Raw genomic sequence first — 17,477 nt, 5'->3', positions numbered from 1 at the left:
TCCTGTTTCTTACTACTAGTTCTTCAGGATAATTAAGGTCTGTGTTAAATTTCTGGGGATAGAGTCCCAAACTAGGATTTGTGGATTTTGTAATTATTCCTTTGATTATTCCATTGATTTTCTCTGCGAATTTATGTAATCTTCCTGGATCATTATTTTCACATCTGTTGACATCAGAAGTTCCTAAAATCCAAGAAGAAAACAAATGACATCCCCGAAGTGAAAAAGTCTTCACCTTTTAGCAAGAGCTTTCTTTCTCACCATCAGTCTCCTTTCTCTCATTCATTGTTGTTAAACTGTGTTTGTGGGTACATTAGTAGAATGCTTAGTAAATTGTTATCTGCAATGATTTGTAAATTCTTTTTTGTAGATAGTTTTAGTGTCCATTTCTCGTGCCCCATTATGTTCTTATTATTTCATTCAAATAAGGAATGATAATAGGTTAAGATAATTAAATATTTAGGTACATACAATTTGAGTAATTTTTTTCGTGTTTTTCAACATCTTAGAAGACAGTGTGTGATGTCTAGATTCGTTGAATGGGGCTATTTTGTATACTTTGAACTTTTTTCAAGCAGTTCTGGTAGTGGTTTTCAAATTGGATTTTTCAGAGGTCCTTCAGGGACTCTGAAGGACAAGCAAACGATGTGAGATTTTAGCTCCTCCCTGTACTTCACCCAGAAGGATTTCTTTTAAAAAAAGTTCTGTTTGGGGAGAAAACAAAAACTCAAACATGTAATCCTTGTGTTTACTAGATATGTATTGACTACTGTATGCTAGAACTGGGTAGACAAAGATGGGGAAACATTGATTAGTGGCCTTTTCTTAACAGAAAATCAATCTGAGCAAAATGTTACTATTTCACTGTTTGGTTTAGAATTATGCATATTCTATATAAACATGGTCAGTGTATTTTTTTTTTTTTTTTTTTTTTTTTTTTTTTTTTTTTTTTGAGACGGAGTCTCGTTTTGTCACCAGGCTAGAAGGCAGTGGCATGATCTCGGCTCACTGCAACCTCTGCCTCCCAGGTTCAAGCAATTCCCCTGCCTCAGCCTCCTGAGTAGCTGGGATTATAGGCACGCACTACCATGCCCGGCTAATTTTTTTTGCTATTCTAGTAGAAATGGGGGTTTCACCATGTTGGCCAGGATGGTCTCGATCTCCTGACCTCGTGATCTCCCTCCCTTGGCCTCCCAAAGTGCTGGGATTGCAGGCATGAGGCATCATGCCTGGCTGGTCAGTGCATTTTTAACTTTAATTTAAAAGCATATTTTGAAGTCCAGAATTCTGTCCGAGACCTTTTATATTTGACATTGTTTTGGGGGGAAGCAGTACGTTTTTCATAATGCCATGCACAAAACTAATTACATGTTTTACTTGCAGTCTTTTTGTTGAAAATACTTTTTTTTTTCTAGAATGAAAGGCTTAAGAAACTTTGTACTGATCTAGAAGAGAAACATGAAGCATCAGAGATTCAAATAAAGCAGCAATCTACAAGTTATCGAAATCAACTTCAACAAAAAGAGGTAAATGTGATCACAGTTACTTCATACACACTTCACTGTAATGTATTTAGGTATGTTTTTAGAGTTAGAATATAAATTGAGGTGTATTCAGATCTACAAAAATATTGAAAAAGTGATGAATTTAATAATTTTCGACTCAGTTTGCTATCCCTTATTTAATAAGAACTTTATAAGGTTTTCTATTAAGTTTACATTATATAAACCAATCTGTGTGAAGTATAATTTTTTCTTTCCAAAAGAAGAAAAAGTTTTTGTATAAAATATCTTTAGACGTCTGTTGCTTATAATTTCTGATTTTATGAAGCCTAATGTTTGTTGTATTGGCATGTGCTTGATTTTCCATGGAAAAACAATATTAAATATAATTTATGTATAATTGCTTTATAAATGTTTTTGGTTTTTTTTAGTTTGAAATGGCTGCTTTGGAATTGATTTATCTTTGCTTTACAGTGCTGGTAGTAGATATTATATAATTTAATGTTACTCTGAATCCTTAAAATACAGTCTGTGTCCTCATGTGTTGTGCTGTTACTGAATTCTCCTTAGTGTTTAGTACGTGAGTGGCCCCGAATAAATACATTGAATTGACCTGTTTCCTGTTTTATTATCCAGATCATTTGGATGTTTTTTAGTTGGTTGACTAAATGTTCATTTCTACCATAACTTTATATTTAGGTTTTTAAGATTTAGGTGTCATACTTTCTAGTTCCTTTAGTGACATACTAAGATGAAAGATAAAAGTATAGCACGTTAAAGATAAACATAGGTTTTGAAGGTAGTGCTTATATTTCCAATTTGTTGGAAAGTGATAATTTCATAAAATACAATAAAAAATGAATTACTATAAAAATAAAGTGAATACTAAAAAAAGCAAAGTTGCAAGTTCAAATAATTTTTTTTTTTTAGTGAGACAGAATCTTGCTCTGTCACCCAGGCTGAAGTGCAGTGGTGCGATCTCGGCTCACTGCAACCTCTGCATCCTGGTTCAAGCAGTTCTCGTGCCTCAGCCTTGGAGTAGCTGGGATTACAAGCATGCACTACCACGCCTGGCTAATTTTTGAATTTTTATTAGAGATAGGGTTTCACCACGTGGGCCAGGCTGGTCTTAAACTCCTGACCTCAAGTGATCCACCTGCCTTGGCCTCCTAAAGTGCTGAGATTACAGATATGAGCTACCGTGCTTGTCCACAAGTTCAAAGTAAAGTTACAAACCTACTTTTTTATTTTTCTCGATTCCCTGTCTCTGCTAATAATACAAACATTAGCCGGGCGTGGTGGCATACGCCTGTAGTCTCAGCTACTCGAGAGGCTGGGACAGAAGAGTTGCTTGAACCTAGGAGGTGGTGGTTGCAGTGAGCTGAGATCGCGCACTGCACTCTAGCCTGGGTGGCAGAGTGAGATTCCATCTCAAAAAAAAAAAAAAGATTCAGTAGATATAAAATTACTATCAAATTGCTTTAAAAGTCTTAAATCTTACTCTTCACATTGCTATACGCGCTCTGAACTGGTAGTGAACATTCACTGCATTCATCCGTGGACCACATTTTGAGTAGCACTGAGTTGTAAACATTATGATAGAACAGTAGTTCCTCCTACCCAGGAGTTTACAGCTGTATCATTATGACACTTTAAAAGCATATACATGTTTACACCACCTAGGAGATTCTAACTTAGTGTATTGAAAAGAGGCCCTGGTACAGGTTGAGCATTCCTACCAAAATTCAAAATGCTCCAAAATCCAACACTTTGAGTACCAGTGTGATGCCACAAGTGGAAAATTCCACACATAAGTACTGGACACAAGCTTTGTTTTATGCACAAAATTGTTAAAAGCATTTTATAAAATTACTTTCACACATACCTGTGGGTATAAGGTGTATGTGAAACTTAAATGAATTTTGTGTTTAGACGTGGGCCCCATCCCCAGGATATCTCATTATATTTATGAGAATGTTCTCAAATTGGAAAATACCTGAAATGTGAAACGACTCTAGTCCCAAGCGTTCGGATAAGGATATTCAACCTGTATTGGTCATTTTCAAAAGGTCCATAGGTGATTCTGATGCTTACCTCAGTGGAAAACACTGGTGTGGGGAAATTTTGGTATTTTCTACTTAACTATTGATAATAGAGGGCACATTAAGCATTTAGGTTTGGAAGCATCTGTTATCACAGCTTGCCCTTGTATAACTCTACAAGTTGATATAAATATCATGCAATGATAGCTTTTTAAATATCATAGCTACATTTGAAAAAGATGTAGATTTTAGTACTTTTTACAAGGATGAAAGATATGATTATATAGATCTGTTATTTCCTGAATCCATGTGTGGGCCTCATTGTGATGTTCATGTTCTCCAAGATATAATTTATCTCATGTCATTTGTAGGAAAATGAATGAAATTTGCACACTACTATAGATTTCCATTCGAGAAGGGGCTCCAATATGAAAAACTTGTTTGTTATGGCATATGACATAAATATGTTTGGTTTTTGTCTACTTGCTTAACTTTATGCATATAGAAATACCTTACTTGTTGACTGTCTTCCCAATATCAAATTTTCCTCAGTTGTGGCAGTGTCTTCTGGACTACTTTGACTACTTTACAGAAAGTTTATTTCAGTTCTGTCTATATTGTTTGATTTTGTGTTTTGAATAATCTTTTACAAGAATGGATGTGGCATTTTGGTAGGTCCTGTGTTTATAATTTCTTTTGCACTAAGACTTACCTGCCTTCAGTCAAAACTCTGCTGGTAATTTCAGAACTTGTATACTGTTCTCTTCCTAAACAGGTCAGATTTTCACTGGCTCCTCTTTGCCAAAGCTAGAGCTAAGACCTCTTTCAGTATATTATTTCTTTTTAAGATTCATGGGCTAATAACCATGGGCTCACTGTTTCACTGTTTTCTTATCTAAAAAGATTGGATTTATAAGTCAAAGCATTCTTCCAGCTGTGCTGTGCAGGCCAGTACAACGTTACCTCTGATTCATGGTGCATTTTAAGCCTACATCCAGCCATAATCAGTTACACAACACTCTTGTAACAGAAGATATTCTAAGAAAATTTCCAGTGCATAGACTGACACAGCTTTCATTTTCACATCATTTAAGATTTGGTAATCACAAACAGAACCCTAAGAAATTGCCTATACTACTCCATACAGAGAAGATAGCAAACCCATGTTTAACTGAGAGATTCATTCCTTTATTAACATACAAAATTCTGATATTTCTACTATTTGTAACATTATTTATGCCTTAATTGTGAGTGTGTTTTAAATAAAAATGTTATGGTTAGAATGTTACGTAAGACTTAGATTCAGTTAATAGAGGACCATCATTGGATAATCTTAAATTATTATATTGTGTCTTTTAATACAAATCTATGAAAGGTCAATATGATTGTTTTAAAGTACCTTTTCTAAAACATGGATTATAAATATATAGGTAGAAATCAGCCATCTTAAAGCCAGACAGATTGCACTACAGGATCAGTTGCTGAAACTGCAGTCAGCTGCTCAATCAGTACCTTCAGGAGTTGGTGATGTACCAGCAACCACTGCATTGTCTTCATTCGCTTACGGGATTAGTCATCATCCTTCAGCTTTCCATGACGATGACATGGACTTTGGTGATATAATTTCGTCCCAACAAGAAATAAACCGACTCTCAAATGAAGTTTCAAGACTTGAGTCTGAAGTTGGCCATTGGAGGCATATTGCGCAGGTAGATACAAATTTTTTAGAGTTTTTGAAAACTTTGAGTAAAATTACAGGTGTAATATAAAAAGCTGTATGTAGAGCTTTTGATATCAAAAAGAACCCTGGACTAGGAAATAGAAAACCTGTATTCTGATTCCGTCAGTGACTTTCTTTTTGTGTGTGTTTTTATTTTTTATTATTATTATTTTTTTTTGAGACAGAATCTTGCTCTGTCTCCCAGGCTAGAGACAGATCTTGTGGTGTGATCTTGGCTCACTGCAGCCTCTACCTCCTGGGTTCCAGCGATTCTCCTGCCTCAGCCTCCTGGGTAGGTGGGATTACAGGCGCACACCACTATGCCTAGTTTTTTTTATCTTTAGTAGAGATGGGGTTTCACCATTTTGGCCAGGCTAGTCTCAAACTCCTGACCTCGGGTGATCTTCCCACCTCAGCCTCCTAAAGTGTTGGAATAACAGGTGTGAGCCACTGCGCCTGGCCTCTGCCAGTGACTTTCTTTCTTTCTCTTTCTTTTCTTTTCTCTTCTCTTCTCTTCTCTTCTCTTTTCTTTTCTTTTCTTTCTTTTCTTTTTTTTTTGAGACAGAGTCTTACTCTGTCACCCAGGCTGGAATACAGTGGCACAGTATTGGCTCACTGCAACCTCCGCCTCCTGGGTTCAAATGATTCTCCTGTCTCAGCCTCCCAAGTAGCTGGGATTACAGGTGCGTGCCACCATGCCTGGCTAATTTTTGTATTTTTAGATGCCTGGCTAATTTTTGTATTTTTAGTAGAGATGGGGTTTCACTATGTTGGTCAGGCTGGTCTTGAACTCCTGACCTTGTGATCCTCGTGATCCGCCCGCCTTGGCCTCCCAAGTGCTGGGATTACAGGCGTGAGCTACTGTGCCTGGCCTCTGCCAGTGCCTTTCTAATTGATTTTGGTCATGTCATCTTTCTCTCCCAGTCTCAGTTTCCCTTTCTGTACACTATTTGGGAAAAAAAATTAAAAAAAAAAAATTAAAGCAACAGATCCTTTTTTTTTTTTTTTTTTTTTTTTTTAATAAAACATTATGAGGAAAAAAAACTGAGTTGCTATGGTTGAACCAAGAACCTTATCTTCTGGAGTCCCTGAGACTCGTCTGGTGGAAACACCAGGACTCTGAGGCACCATGTTTGAAACCGCTTGCTTAGATGTTGTCTGAGGTTTCTTTTAGCTCTAGTTACATGTAAAATGAAAATCTGGCAATTGATATTATAAAATATGATAAACTATTTTGTCTTGTTTCTCATGCACTAGAAATTAATTCTTTGTTATTTGGGGCTGTAAACTTTCTTCCAAGGAGCCCTTTTTTGTCTTACATACTAGATTTTATACAGGGTGAATATCTCTTATCCAAAATGCTTGAGACTAGAAGTGTTTCAGATTTTGAATTTTGGAATCTTTTCTTGTTCTTTCTTTTTTGTTTTTTGTTTTTCTTTGAGACAGAGTCTCAGTCTGTTGCCCAGGCTGGAATGCAATGGCACCATCTTGGCTCACTGCACCCTCTGCCTCTCGGGTTCAAGCAATTCTCCTGCCTCAGCCTCCTGAGTAGCTGGGATTACAGGCGCCCACCACCACGCCCAATTAAAATTATCTCCTTCTTTCACAAGTTGCTAGACATTCTCAGTACCCCAAATAAGCCTTAGAGAGGATGATCTGTTTGTCCATCGTATCTCCAAAAAGCAGGAGTTCTTAAACTTTGTATGTATAAGAAATGACCTGGGGAACTTGGCAGTATTGGAGATCTGCTATAGTACCTTCAGAGATACCAATTTGTTAGCCAGTTTTAGGGCCTTAAACTGTATTTAAACAAATAGCCCTGGTGATTCTGGTAACCTGAGGAACACATTTTAAGAAACATTGCTTAGGGTAAGATTTCATAGGGAAAAGAGTGGTTTTTGGTGTGTTCACTTCAATATATCTTAAATGCCTACTCCATGACAGACCTGTACGCGACTACAAAGGTAAAAAAGGCGTACTTGGGACCTTTCAGAGGACTTAATTTTCTAGCAAGACATAATAAAATTAACATTTGCAGTACAGTTTATAAGATGCTTCCATATGTATTATCCCAATAGATTATTATGTTAATAACTATGAGATGTATTTATTACCTATAGTTTATAGATAAGGAAATGGAAAGGGTTTTTTGTTTTCGTTTTTGTTTTTTTTTTGAGATGGAGTCTCGCTCTGTCGCCAGGTTGGAGTGCAGTGGCGCGATCTCGTCTCATTGCAACCTCTGCTTCCTAGGTTCAAGCAATTCTCCTGCCTCAGCCTCCCAAGTAGCTAGGACTACAGGCGCCCGCCACCACTCCCAGCTAATTTTTTTTTTGTATTTTTAGTAGAGACAGGATTTCACTATGTTGGCCAGGATGGTCTTGATCTCTTCCCCTCATGATCTACCCACCTTGGTCTCCCAAAGTGTTGGGATTACAGGTGTGAGCCACCGCGCTCAGCCATAAGAAACTAAAAGTTTAAGTCATACCATCCATTGCCACAGTGGTTATGATTCAAGCACACGTGTTTTGACTAAATTCTGTATTTTTTCTATTATACTTGATTCTTTCTTTCAGTCCTAGAGTAGCTTTTGGTTCATTAAGATGCTATATAGTAATATTAATAAAGATAAATGAACAACATACAGCTTTGCATAAGAAGAATCCAAAAGTTGTTTTATTTATTTGTTAAAACAAAGATTATTCTCTATTGAGTAGAGATCTTCTGGGTAAAATCATTTGATTTTGCCAGGCATGGTGGTTCATGTCTAATCCCAGCACTTTGGGAGGCCAAGGCAGGAGGACTGCTTGCAGCCAGGAGCTCAAGACCAGTCTGTGCAACATAGTGAGACCCTGTCTCTACAAAAAAAAAAATTAGCTAGGAATGCTGGCATGTGCTTGTAGTCCCAGCTACTTGGAAGGCTGAGGTGGGAGGATTGCTTGAACCCAGGAGGTGGAGGCTGCAGTGAGCCATGATCACACCACTGCATTCTAGCCTGAGTGACAGAGAAAGACCCTGTCTCAAACTATAAAGAAAGAAAAAAGAAATTTCCTTTTAGAAAGCTGCTCAATTATCTTTATCCTTACATTTTGTCAAGCTAAGTAAAATATTCTATAAATTTTTCCACCTTAACTTATTTTGTAAAATTGTTGTCCCCCCATTAGTTAATAAATTCTTAAATATGACATATTTTATTTATTGTATATTATTCACTATTCTTTAATCAGAATCTGTGAAAATCCCGCTTTTTAAAAAACTATCTTATAATGAAGTTAGTTTGTGGCTTTCTGGTGACAAGAAAATCAGTATAATTATTTACTAATTCTCTTTTTCTGATCTAGACTTCCAAAGCACAAGGAACACATAACTCTGATCAAAGTGAAATATGTAAACTACAAAATATCATTAAGGTAAGTCAAATTGTTGATTGATGGTGGGAGTTATGCATCTAAATCTGCTTGTAAAAGCATAGGCCTGAATTAGTAAAGGACTCAGTTATAAAAGTCATTATCATTATATAGATTATGATACTTCTTTTTCTTTTAGAGAGAGGGTCTCACTGTATCATCCCGACTGGAGTGCAGTGGCATGATCAGGTCACTACAGCCTCATACTCCTGGGTTCAGGTGATCCTCCTGCCTTAGCTTCCCATGTAACTGGGACTACAGGCACACATGCCACCATGCCTGGCTAATTTTTTTCTGATTTTTTTGTATAGATGGGGCTTGCTAATGGTGCCCAGGCTGGTCTCAAACTTCTAGCCTCAAGCCATCCTCCTGCTTCAGCCTCCCAAAACTGGGATTCCAGGCATGAGCCAATGGGCGTGGCCCATTTTTAAAAAATTTTGTTGATCTTCTTTATTATTTATGGCAAGTAAAGTATATAAAAATCTCTGTCTTTCCAGAATCATTTGGTTTTGAACATTTATTACGGAGCTTATCTTTCGTAAGTCTCTATACTCTATTGTATCTTGTAAAACTGTCTTTATTAAAACATAATTGCAGGCTTGCTGAAGTTTCAAGGTTTAGGGTTAAAGGACATGGACAAAATAAAATACTTATATCATTCATTGGAAATACTTATTTTACCTTAGCAGTAGAATTTTGCTAATTCGTGTCATTTATTATTTCTTTTTTTTTTTTTTTTGAGACAGAGTCTCGCTCTGTTGCCCAGGCTGGAGTGCAGGGCAGTGGTGCAATCTCAGCTCACTGCAAGCTCCGCCTCCTGGGTTCACGCCATTCTCCTGCCTCAGTCTCCCAAGTAGCTGGGACTACAGGGGCCCGCCACCACGCCTGGCTAATTTTTTGTATTTTTAATAGAGATGGGGTTTCACTGTGTTAGCCAGGATGGTCTCGATCTCCTGACCTCGTGATCCACCCGCCTCAGCCTCCCAAAGTGCTGAGATTACAGGCGTGAGCCACCACACCCGGCCAATTATTATTTCTTTAAAGAAAAGTCTTAGTTGCATATATTATTGTGGCAGTGAATTATTTTTATTGTTAAAATTATTGTCAGATATAGAATTTTTAGTTTTGGGTTCATTATTATTCCAATACTAGAGTGGACAGAATCCGGATCAGACCTGTGTTTGAATCCTAGCTGTATTATTTACATGCTATGCTAACTTTGGGCAAGTTACTTCTGTTTTATTATTAATAGAGACTGTCATAATACCTATCTTGTAGGATTGTTTTGAGGTTTAAATGTAAAGCTCTTAGCCCAGTACTGGCACTTAAGTAAGAAGTTAATTTATAGATTAGGATTTTTTTTTTTTTTTCCATAAGAGCATCAATTTTTCCATAGATTAGGATTTTTGGTTACAAGCAACAAAAACCATCTCTGGCCAAGCAAAGGAAAAGAGAATTTACTGGAAGAACCGACAGTAGTCCATCCGCAGGATTGAAGGAGGAGTTGAATATTTTGGCCTCATGGTGGATAGGAGTGGGAAGAGTGTTAGGAATCTGGGTGGCGGGACCCAGTGGACAGACTCTTGAGAGGGTACCTGTCCTGGTGCTTCCTGTCAAACCAGTTTCCCTAGTTGATGGACTCAGCTCGAGATCCAGGTTCCTATGAGAGACACAGTGGGCTCAACTTGGGTAGGAAGGCGCCAGGTTGACAGTTTGGGAGTTCCTTTCCTGATGAAAGGAAAGGCTGAGTGAGAGGGTGGAACTAGTGGAACAGCAGGTACAGATTGGTCAGAGGGGTGACACTGGTATTGGTGGAGTGTGTCATTAGGAAAAGGAGAATTTCATGGTCACAGATATTAAGGAAAAGACATTTTTATTCATCATTTGTTTCAGCCTTTTCTTGCTGATGTTCCCTCATTAGAAGTAGAAAAACTGTTTTTGAGATCTAGGAAAGGAAAGGGTGAAGTTGTTCAGAATTGTTCTAATTTTGGGTCTGTGTTTAAATTCTTTTCAGCCTTAACATGTTCTGAGAATTCTTTTTAATAACGCAGACTTTTGGACAACAGTTAAATATATAGCTTATATAAATTTATTGATTATAAATGTGAATAACTTTGTTTTTATTTTTTAAGGAACTAAAACAGAACCGAAGTCAGGAAATTGATGACCATCAACATGAAATGTCAGTACTGCAGAATGCACACCAACAGAAATTGACAGAAATGAGTCGACGACATCGAGAAGAATTAAGTGACTATGAAGAACGAATTGAAGAACTTGAAAATCTGTTACAACAAGGTTATTAGTTTTCTTTCTTTCTTTTTTTTTTGAGATGGAGTCTCCCTCTGTTGCCCAGCCTGGAGTGCACTGGCGCGATCTCTGCTCACTGCAACCTCCGCCCCCCAGGTTCAAGTGATTCTCCTGCCTCAGCCTCCAAAGTAGCTGGGATTACAGGTACCCGCCACCATGCCCAGCTAATTTTTGTGTTTTTAGTAGAGATAGGGTTTCGCCATGTTGGCCAGGCTGTTCTCAAACTCCTGACCTCGGGTGATCCACCTGCCTCAGCCTCCCAAAGTGCTAGGATTACAGGCATGAGCCACTGCACCTGGCCAGTTGATAATTGTATTAATTTAACATATTAGATGACATAATTAAATGATAGACCTAGCATTCTAAGACCAGGACAGTGCTGTAAACTTGCACTAAGTTATAAAGAAGAATAAATGACTAGTTCTGCTTATCTGCCAGAAATTTGTAATGGCACCTCTACTTTTAAGATTCTGTGGCTGAGAGTGGTGGCTTATGGCTATAACCCCAGCATTATGGGAAGCCAAGGTGTGTGGATCACTTGAGGCCAGGAGTTTGAGACCAGCCTGGCCAACGTGGCGAAACCCCGTATCTACTAAAAATACAAAAATTAGCAGACGTAGTGGTGCTCACCTGTGGTCCCAGCTACTCGGGAGGGTGAGGTGGGAGGATCACTTGAGCCCAGGAGGCAGAGGTTGCGTTGAGCTGAGATGGCACCACTGCCCTCCAGCCTGGGCAACAAAGTGAGACTCTATCTCAAAAAAAAAAAAAATTTCTGTGAAAATGGAAACGTCCTTTTTTTGCCTTTGTGGTAAGTAGTTATAATTTATAGATTTCTTTGCATTATTTGGTGATAATACTTTGGTAATAAATGATTAGAGATATTGTCACTTTCTTTCAAACTAAGAGACATAGGCCTTTATGTAGTTGATTCAAAGATTTTCCCCCAACTTATTTATTTTAAAACACTTAGTTTATTATAGTAATTTAACTTTTAAGCTTTCCAAATTCTGAACTGTCTTAAATCTTAGTTGTATATAGCAAGCCGTTTATTTCTTGGTACTTGACATTTGATGTCCTTGTTTTGTGTTTATGTTCTAGGTGTCTCTGGAGTTGTAGAAACTGATCTCTCTAAAATTTATGAGATGCAAAAAACTATTCAAGTTCTACAAACAGAAAAAGTGGAGTCTACCAAAAAAATGGAAGAACTTGAGGATAAAATAAAAGATATAAATAAAAAATTATTTTCTGCAGAAAATGACAGAGATACTTTGAGGAGAGAACAAGAACAGCTAAATGTGGAAAAGAGACAAATAATGGAAGAATGTGAAAACTTGAAATTGGAATGTAGTAAATTGCAGCCTTCTGCTGTGAAGCAAAGTGATACTGTGACAGAAAAGGAAAGAATTCTTGCCCAGAGTGCATCAGTGGAAGAAGTGTTCAGACTACAACAAGCACTGTCTGGTATACAGTCTTTGGAGCTTATTTCAGATTGCATAGTAGTTGTTTCGTTGCATAGTAGTTGTTTTTAGAGACAGATGCTTCACTAACTGAATGCTTAGTGGAAATGGCATATTCCTGGGAATGACTGTATATCGTTTGGGTAGAATTGTGTGGTTTGGATTCAGTGTAAGAGTTAATAGATTACAAATAGGAATTTCCTGTTAAAAAGGATTAAGTATTGCTATACTTTCTGTAACTCATCACAGCCCACATCCTCCAGTTAGGGAATACAGCCTTTCTTCTTCAAAGTCAGTTGTTACCCGTTTGAAATGATCTCCTATATCCAAGCAAAGCCCTGAGTGCTTAGAGCCATAGGTCTTCCACCATTTTCTATGCTCATGATGATATTTAGTTACTATACCAGTATTCTGTGTTACAAAAAATCAGTACTAAATGAAATAGGCCAAACACCAGTAAATAAAATACATTTTAAAGTAATTGTACTTATGTTTTAAAAAATGTTTACTTGTTTAAAAAATAAATTTACTTATGTAAGAATAATACATTTACTTATTTATCATATTGGGTGATCCAGATGAGTTTATTTGCCTGAAAAACCCACTGCCTTAGTCTTTCCTCTTTTTTCTATTTCCATTTCCACAGAATTACTTCAGCCAGTCATAATTGCTTTTTGCCTATGTTAACTATGGCAGCTCTCTGAATGGAGCAGAACAGTGTGACTGGGTTGGAATAGAGCTCTATCACTAATTAGCTGACGTTGGACAGGTTAACATCTCTATGCGTTGGTTATTTCATCTATAGGGTTGGGATAATAATGGTATCTTCCTTGTAGTTTTAGTAATGAGAATTATATGAGTTACTATCTGCCACTCTTTAGGTTAGTGTCTAGCCGATAGTAGATGTTGAAGAGTTAGCTTTTTTTTTTTTTTTTTTTTTGAGACGGAGTCTCGCTCTGTCGCCCGGGCTGGAGTGCAGTGGCCGGATCTCAGCTCACTACAAGCTCCGCCTCCCGGGTTCACGCCATTCTCCTGCCTCAGCCTCCCGAGTAGCTGGGACTACAGGCGCCCGCCATCTCGCCCGGCTAATTTTTTGTATTTTTTAGTAGAGACGGGGTTTCACCGTGTTAGCCAGGATGGTCTCGATCTCCTGACCTCGTGATCTGCCCGTCTCGGCCTCCCAAAGTGCTGGGATTACAGGCTTGAGCCACCGCGCCCGGCCCGAAGAGTTAGCTTTTTTTGTTGTTGTTTTTTTGAGACGGAGTCTCGCTCTGTAGCTCAGACTGGAGTGCAGTGGCATGATCTCGGTTCACTGCAACCTCCACCTCCTGGGTTCAAGTGATTCTCCTCCCTCAGCCTCCCAAGTAGCTGGAACTACAGGCATGTGCCACCATGCCCTGCTAATTTTTGTATTTTTCGTAGAGATGGGGTTTCACCATGTTGGCCAGGATGGTCTTGATCTCTTGACCTTATGATCCACCCACCTCCATCACCCAAAGTGCTGGGATTATAGGCATGAGCCACTGCCCCCAGCTGAAGAGTTAGCTTTTAAAATTCTCTGTTCTCCACGGTTCCTTCAATCTATTTTTTTTCATTCTGCAGCCAGAATAATTTGTCAGAAATGCAAAGCAGGTTATTCCCCTGCTTTTAGTACTTTATAGCTCCCTGTGAACTTCGGGATGATGTTTAAATTTCTTAGACATGATAATGTCTCTCATGGTCTAGTTCCTGCCTGCCTCTTCAGTTTCAACTATGCCCATGCTCCTGCATTCTAAACTGGAGCCATATTGAATTTTCTATAGCTCCTTAAACGAGCAATGTTGCCTCTTCACTCTGTTACCCTTGCATTTTCTGCTTTCTCTGTGTGGGGTGTCTCTATGGGTCTTTTAGCCGACTCTCAGTATATTGATTCAGTGCAGGTATTAATCTCCACTGAGAAGTACCTAGCACTGCCACTTCTTGGCCCTATTTGCTCCTCCTAGTCTGGATTAGGTGTTTACCCTGTTTGTTCTCGTAGCATCCCATGCTTGCTCTGTCATACTATGTTATAATCCTGTGCTTACTAATTTTTCTTCCTCTCTAAGTTGTAAGCTCTTTGAGAGCAAAGGCTAAGTTTTTCCAGCTTTTTGTCTAGCACCTGGCCTCATAGTAAATGCTAAATATTTCCTGAGTGAATGTCAAATCAATGATTTCAGCTATTTTTTTGTGTGTGTCTCTTCTGTTTATGGATCTGTGTGTAATAACAGATTGAATGGTCTTTTTCTCAGCATTCACATCTAAATCACATTAGATAATTGAGAGATTATGGTATTGTGGTGGTATAAATATATATAATAAAATATTACTTTTAAATTGTTTTCCTCCAATCTTAAACCATGTACTATTTCCTGCTTCTCAAACTAATCAATTTATTTTGAAACTTGGTTGTCATTAGCATTTTTATCAAGGCAATAGCTTACGACTCATCCACAATACAATTTTAATTTTTTCTTATACTTATCCATAGAATTGGATTTTAATTTGGTTTTTAACTGGCGTTTACATTTTGATTTATTTGATATGACAAAACAGGAATACAAATACGTGTCTCACTCAGAACTGTTACTGCTTTTGCCATTGGTGCTTAGATACACACTTTGTTTTAATTGGGTTACATTTCTGAGTTTAATATTGAAGATAATAGGTTACTCTAAATAATTTTAATGTCAGGTTCATTTGCTGTTTTTACAGATGCCGAAAATGAAATAATGAGATTGAGTAGTTTAAACCAGGTAAATTAATTTTGACAAATGTTATGTACGTAGAGACAGTGGAAGCAGATCCTATACCAAGTGCGAAATGAGTTTTAATTTTCCTTAAGAGATTCAAAGAGTTATTTCTTTTTCTAATAATTAGAAGTTATTTTGTAAATATATTTTTATATTTTTTCAAGCATAATAAGGAAGTCTTCTGTAAGGGTGTCGAAAATGCATGACTGGTTTCATTCATTTTACACACTCTTATAAGTGTTGCATTCTTTTTTTTTAAATTTATTTTTGAGACGGAGCCTTTTTGCTTGTCACCCAGGCTGGGGTCGCAATCTCGGCTCACTGCAACCTCCGCCTCCTGGGGTCAAGCGATTCTCCTCCCTCAGCCACCCGAGTAGCTGGGACGACAGGAGCGTGCCACCGCGCCCGGTTAATTTTTTGTATTTTTAGTAGAGACAGGGTTTCACTGTGTTAGGATGATCTTGATCTCCTGACCTTGTGATCCACCTGCCTCAGCCTCCCAAAGTGCTGGGGTTACAGGCATGAGCCACCGTGCCCGGTTAAGTATTGCGTTCTTATAATTATTACATATCATTAAAGAAATACTGAATAGAAACACACAGTTGTATAGATTGCCTGCTTTTTTATAAACTGGAAATTTCTTGTTACCTGAAAACACTGCTTTAATATTTTTGTAGGATAACAGTCTTGCTGAAGACAATCTGAAACTTAAAATGCATATCGAAGTTTTAGAAAAAGAGAAGTCATTGCTGAGTCAAGAAAAGGTTGGTGCTGTAAAAATGGGGGCAGAATTAAAATGTCGTGTGTTATAGTTCACAGTCAAAGGCCAGTTGATATCCAAATGGAATGTTGAGTAATTGAGCTCAAGTCCTTAGAACAAAGCTGATCTCATTGATGCTTGTCAGGCTAGGTGGAAGTACCTGGGCAAAGTTCAGAGTATGAGTGGCTGGCTTGAGTCATATTTAGAAGTAAGCTAGTAGGCACACAGAAACAAGCAGAAAAGATAGGTGGAGGTTCTATTTGGTTTCTGATAATGTCCTGACAGCAGGAGCATACACAGGTAGGTCAGGAGGTCTGGAGTGGCATACTGTAATAACTGTATAGGCTGCTTATGTGCTTCAGAATGTGTCCATTTTGGTGGACAGTACTTTCTTAGTGGTGAGGCATACAGAGCGACAGTTTCAGTGGTAGAAAGAAGTTAATTTTTTTTTTTTTTTTTTTTTATGAGATGCAGTTTCACTCTTGTTGCCCAGGCTGGAGTGCAATGGCGCAATCTCGGCTCACCGCAACCTCCGCCCCCCGGGTTCAAGCGATTCTCCTGCCTCAGCCTCCTGAGTAGCTGGGATTACAGGCGCCAGCCATCACACCCAGCTAATTTTGTATTTTTAGTAGAGATGGGGTTTCTCCATGTTGGTCAGGCTGGTCTCGAACTCCCGACCTCAGGTGATCTGCCTACCTCAGCCGCCCAAAGTGTTGGGATTATAGGCGTGAGCTGCCACATCTGGCAAAAGAAGGTCTTTATAGGGGTACAGAGCAACAGTTTCAGTGGTAGAAAGAAGGTCTTTATTGTATGTGTTCATAGCAGGAAGGAATAAGATTCTGAAAGGGAAAGGTATTTAGAAGTGTTTTTATGTTTGAACTACTTGGGGGAAATTTATTGGCTAAGGCAGGTGCTTAAATATAGAAGAGTTGTAAGCGAGTATTATTAAGTTAAAGACCAGTGTCTTAATTTAAATTCTTAATTTTAAAAAGTGATGCATATTTTCTGATATATGTGTCCAGAAAACATACATACTGAAAACCTTCGGACAGTACAAGTAGAGTATCTTTTGTACCTCTGTGGCTTGGCCTCTTTCCCAGAGGCAGTCTCTGTTACCAGTTTCTAGTGTTTCTTTCTGGACTATGTCTATGCATGTATGATTGTATATATCAGTAGCTTTAAAAAGTACAAATCTCAGCTTATTATAAATACCCTTTTTACATACCATATTTCCAACATCTTTCCACATTAGTATACATGCAGTGTTTCTCAAAGGGACTGCTATTGGCATTTAAGCAGGAAAATTCTTAGTTGTGTGCGCTACCCTGTGTATTGTGGGATTTTTGTTGCCACTCTTTCTACCCACTATGTGCTAGCAGTATCTCCCCATCATTTTAAAAATTGCTATATTATGTATATTTTATCTTTCCTGTTTTTGCTCCCATTGTATCCTGCTCTTTACCTGACTGACCTAGTAGTTTGTAGTTGGCAGAACTCTCTGCACTTATCTGGTA

General features: G+C 38.1%; 1 protein-coding gene across 2 annotated transcripts in view; it reads left to right on the top strand.

The window, feature by feature from the left end:
- TRIP11 (thyroid hormone receptor interactor 11) overlaps positions 1-17,477 on the top strand; it is a 69,700-nt gene that overhangs the window by 12,425 nt on the left and 39,798 nt on the right. For both annotated transcript variants that reach the window (XM_010357490.2, XM_010357491.2), the window contains exons 3-9: positions 1,416-1,526; positions 4,975-5,253; positions 8,603-8,671; positions 10,801-10,966; positions 12,077-12,439; positions 15,166-15,206; positions 15,881-15,967. In XM_010357490.2, coding sequence (XP_010355792.2) covers positions 1,416-1,526; positions 4,975-5,253; positions 8,603-8,671; positions 10,801-10,966; positions 12,077-12,439; positions 15,166-15,206; positions 15,881-15,967 — 1,116 coding nt within the window. The remainder of the gene's footprint in view (positions 1-1,415; positions 1,527-4,974; positions 5,254-8,602; positions 8,672-10,800; positions 10,967-12,076; positions 12,440-15,165; positions 15,207-15,880; positions 15,968-17,477) is intronic.

Source organism: Rhinopithecus roxellana, chromosome 5 (assembly GCF_007565055.1).
Source record: "Rhinopithecus roxellana isolate Shanxi Qingling chromosome 5, ASM756505v1, whole genome shotgun sequence".
NCBI classification, from domain to species: domain Eukaryota; kingdom Metazoa; phylum Chordata; class Mammalia; order Primates; family Cercopithecidae; genus Rhinopithecus; species Rhinopithecus roxellana.
Note: the sequence above shows the minus strand (reverse complement) of the source record. Positions and strands in the feature narration are given on the sequence as shown.